This window comes from Plasmodium cynomolgi, chromosome 12 (assembly GCF_000321355.1).
Source record: "Plasmodium cynomolgi strain B DNA, chromosome 12, whole genome shotgun sequence".
Classification (NCBI taxonomy): Eukaryota; Apicomplexa; class Aconoidasida; order Haemosporida; family Plasmodiidae; genus Plasmodium; species Plasmodium cynomolgi.
Window position 1 is genome coordinate 2956220 of NC_020405.1, and position 3864 is coordinate 2960083.

General features: G+C 39.0%; 1 protein-coding gene across 1 annotated transcript in view; it reads right to left on the minus strand.

Annotated features, from left to right (window-relative positions):
- Positions 1 to 1902: 1902 nt before the first annotated feature.
- PCYB_127630 (hypothetical protein) overlaps positions 1903 to 3864 on the minus strand; it is a gene marked incomplete at both ends in the record, with an annotated part of 5442 nt that continues 3480 nt past the window's right edge. Inside the window, 3 exons of the mRNA XM_004224097.1 lie at positions 1903 to 2487; positions 2699 to 2874; positions 3518 to 3838. Coding sequence (XP_004224145.1) covers positions 1903 to 2487; positions 2699 to 2874; positions 3518 to 3838 — 1082 coding nt within the window. The remainder of the gene's footprint in view (positions 2488 to 2698; positions 2875 to 3517; positions 3839 to 3864) is intronic.

The window sequence follows — 3864 nt, forward strand, 5'->3', positions numbered from 1 at the left end:
AACAAAAAAAAAAAAAAAAATGGGCTACATTTACAAATCTGATATGGATGCAGGCATACTTAAGTGCCTATCCCAGCCCGTTCGGCGTTTTTCAATCTTCTGCATGAACTACACATTGATGTTTACACAATTTTTAGCCTCTTCATTTATCTTTTTTTTTTTTTTTTTTGCTGCGGGGGTGGTGGTGATTTGTCAGCATTTGTATATAGTGGTTTTTCTCCACACTGGCGAGGATAAACATGCCTCTTTTTTTTTTTTTTTTTTTTTAAAATATTGCTCCACGCTTGTAGGTGCAAAAAGAAGGAGCATGGGGGCATATGTAGCAGAGTATGGGCAATCCCCATGCATGTGTTCAAACGGTGATACAAAGTAATGCGGAGTTTTGAAAAAAAAAAATTGAAAAACTGCTTATACAGAAAGAGGGCTTCCCCTAAACGCACGCACGCATGCGTTTTTTTTTTTTTTAAATACTCCCCTTTTTTTTAATCCAGTATGCAATCCCATTATTTCTATGTGATGCGTACTGCGCTGTGGTTATACGTTTTCATTCCAGTCCAACTTCATTTGAACATTTAAGGAAAAGGGGGAATCGTTATATATGGTGCGTTTTATGGATCCCGTGGGAAAATGTTAACCCCTTTTTGGTAATGTAAAAAAAAAATGCCTCGCTTTTTCACGCGTTCAAGTATCATGCGTAAGCCAAGCAGCTATTTTTTTGTCAAACATGCAAAGTCCCCCCTGGCGTAGCTACAACATTTGGTGGTCCATGTGTTTGGGCACACACACACGTTAACACGTTTTGGGGCATCTTTCAAAGGGGGGAAGGATACCTCCCCCCAATTGAGAAGACCCCCGGAACGTATGCTCAACTCTATCCATTTGAACTGTAGTTAATTGGCCCTTCGAATTTGCTCACACTTGAGTGTCAAAGTTTCGCATCAAAAAGGTGAAGAACCTTGTGTGTGTAAGCTTTAAGTACGTGTCGCTCCAAATGGATTAAATTAATCCACATTGTGGCAAGCTGACCTGAATTAAATTTAGACACCGTATGGGAATCTGAATTTTAAATATCATCCCAAGTAAGGATGCAACACTTGCGAATGAATAGCAAACGGAGAGCTTTAAAACAAAAAACAAAAAAAAAAAAAAAACATACGAAGAGCTCCCAAAAAATGGGAGTCGACGAATTGCATTTTTCTTTCCCCCCCCGTTGTAACACCGGGAGTAAAGCTGATAACGCGAAATGAAGTTCGCAGTAAGGGAAGGGGCTGCCCTGTTCTTGTCTCCACTCTTTCCAATCGATCACATGTGTGTACATATCCCTAAATGATGAAAAGAGAAAATTTGTCCCATTTTGGAAGTAGCCCCATATTTTATTTATCCATTTGGTTCTATTGGGGCGGATGCCAACATTTAGACGACTCCCCTTTTTGTTATAGTTGCCCAATGAATTACCACCTCTCTCGCAAAATTACCTAGGCATATATACATTTTAATTGTAAAATATAGGATTAATCAATTTGTTTTTATGAGAAAATATAACTAGTTTTTTTTTTTTTTTCTTTTTCTTTTCATTGAAAGGGGTAGAAAGTGCGTAGATTAAATGTGGAAGGGGTAAAAAAAAAAAAAAAAAAAAATAGCCACAGATCTGTTGCTACAGAATGTTCTGTCACAAACTGCGCACATAAAATAAAAAGGAGCTGCTGCAACGGGGGTGTACTGTTGTGGGGATGGGGTTCAATTTTTCAAATTTTCAAACCGCAGAAGGGTTCCTTATTTATTTTCCCCTTTTTGTAACGCCGGTTGAGCCTAGCATTTGCCCTCTTCGGTGCATGAGAAAGAGCGTCCGTTTCTATCCTGTGGAATGACGGTGTCACATATTGTAAACTACAAGTTTAATCGTTAAATTTGCATTCGATGTTGATCAACAATGGGAATCTCTTCTATGGTGTCCTTAAAAAGAGAGTGGAACACATTATATGAAGATGGGTAACTATGATACATGTGGTTAATATTTACAGACTCTTCAATGGAAATATCCATAGAAACACATTTTTTAAGATCATATAAGATGCTGCATTTGCTTTGCATATTATTTATGCATTTGATGACCGAATTGTCTTCTGTAGGATTTGTACTGTAATAGGTTTCTGACTTATGGTAGGCATCGTACATATCATACGATGATGGCAAATTGAAAACATCCAAGGGTAATAGCAATGGGACGTTTTCATCAGAACCGTTTTTTAAAGTGCGATCAAGGTAATTTTTATGCTTAATGAGAAAGCTGTTGTTTATTAGTTGCTCTATGGTATCTTTTGGAGCTGCTCGCTTTACTTGGGATTTCGTCTTTTTGTTTCTGAAATAATTTGCAAAGTGTAAATACGATATGCACCTTTCCCATTGGTAATTTTTTATGTAGTCCAGGGACTCTTTTAACTGTTTTTCCTTTTTTAGTTTTGCATTTTTATCCCGGTGTTTTTGCTCCTGCGGGCGGTGTGTGCAAGTGGGATATAGCGGTGTGTGGATATAGCGGAGGGGGGATATAGCGGAGGGGGGATATTGCGGAGGGGGGATATTGCGGAGGGGGGATATAGCGCAGGGTGGATATAGCGCAGGGTGGATATTGCGGTGCTTTGCGATAGCGGTGCGTTGAGATAGCGGTGGATTAATCTTTCTATCTCTTTTTTTCAATTACATTTTCCATAAGGGGCATAAGTATGCACTGGAACTTATGCTGCGTGGAAATGAAACATATGTCACTTAGCTCGTTATTTATAAATTCTGTCAGCTTCGAGTATCCTATTTGATCTATGTTTATGCTTTCTTTGTACACATTTTTGTAAATGAGGGGTAACCTGCTTAGTGAAAAGCCTTGGGAATGATAAAAAAAGAAAAAAAAAAACACATGGTATCTTTCTTTTTTTATTTTTTTTTACACACATCGGAGATGACTGTTTTGTATTTGTCCCTAATTGGTCAAAAATGTATGTTTTGCATTGAGGTGGAGAAGAGCCAATATCCTCATTATTACTACATTTTTAACTGCTCTAATTGAAGGTCGTTAGTATGCCCCTAATGGGCCCCTACTTTCTGCGTATGTAAAGCCCAGTGGCGTCGATGCCACACGGCTGCTATACTACTACCGCCGCGGCTGCTATACTATACTACTACCGCTGCGGCTGCTATACTATACTACTACTGCGGCTGCTTTTACTGCGTCTACCCTATTCCTACTACTACTCTACTACTGCTGCGGCTGCGTCTACCCTATTCCTACTACTTCTACTCTACTACTGCTGCTACTACTACTGATGAACTTGCTCACGATAACATTTCTTCCTGGAACCCTAACTGGCTCTAAGTGCATGGCGAAGTAATCCGGAGGGGCCGCGGACATTCTATACTCACATGCATGCACACATTTTTACGATCACACGTTTATACGCACACATAATTTCTATTCATTTCATGACATTTATTCGCGTTTTTGTTTCTGTTTTTATGTGTGCATTACCTTTTCCCTTTGTTTTATCCTCTGAGTAGCTATGGAGAAGACGATAGATCCTATCCTTTATGATAGTTATGGAATTTTCCTTGTGATTCTTTGAATCGGGAGTTTCATTAACCAGCATTTTTGAAACATACGTTTTGGAAATAGCCATCGAGGTAAATATGGGAATAATATTATTGTTGTAGTACGAGAGGATGTTCAAGTCGATGCATTTTTGGAGTATGTGTATTATTCTTCCTAACTTCATCGTTCTGAAAATATATGGGCCTGTGTGTTTTAGCGTTTCGGCCAAGATGTATCTCCCTCCCTTGTGATTATTGTCACCTGCGGGGAGAGATGCGGTAAGGGAA